This window comes from Corvus brachyrhynchos, unplaced genomic scaffold (genome assembly GCF_000691975.1).
Source record: "Corvus brachyrhynchos isolate BGI_N302 unplaced genomic scaffold, ASM69197v1 scaffold14, whole genome shotgun sequence".
Taxonomy (NCBI): Eukaryota; Metazoa; Chordata; class Aves; order Passeriformes; family Corvidae; genus Corvus; species Corvus brachyrhynchos.
In genome coordinates, this window is record NW_008239110.1 from 18,509,338 (window position 1) to 18,509,766 (window position 429).

The 429-nt window shown below is 71.1% G+C and overlaps 1 protein-coding gene across 1 annotated transcript in view; it reads right to left on the bottom strand.

Moving 5' to 3' along the window:
* Positions 1–423, bottom strand: part of SGK1 (serum/glucocorticoid regulated kinase 1) — an 8,099-nt gene extending 7,676 nt beyond the window's left edge. Inside the window, exon 1 of the mRNA XM_008637853.2 lies at positions 244–423. Coding sequence (XP_008636075.1) covers positions 244–277 — 34 coding nt within the window. The 5' untranslated portion in view covers positions 278–423. The remainder of the gene's footprint in view (positions 1–243) is intronic.
* Positions 424–429: the final 6 nt, after the last annotated feature.

Genomic DNA, 429 nt, shown 5'->3' on the forward strand with positions numbered 1-429 from the left:
CGCCCCCGCTCCAGACGGCTACACCAGCGCCCGCGCCCCCGCTCCGCGTCGGTCTTCTTGCAAGGGCTCTGCTGCTCTCGCCAAGTCACCTGGCCTCTGTTCGTGCCAAGAGCTGCCTCAGCTGTGCCCCACACGCACCCGCCTGTATTCCCCGGTGCACCGCTGAGCGGGGACCCCGCTGCTGGAAAGGTTCTTTTCCCCGCGGAGAACAGTTCTCCTGCCAGGGCGGAACGGTGAACCCACCTTTCAGCGACGACTTCTCCTCTTTGCCCCTCATCTTGCTGCCTGCCGGGACCCCGGGCGCGGCGCGGCGGTGCGGAGGCTGTGGCTGGGCTCCCGCTCCCGGCCGCTGCTGCAATCCCGAATAACTCCCCTTCCTGGCCGGGCGGCCCGCAGGCAGGAGGGAGGCGGCGGGGGGGGCGGGGGCGG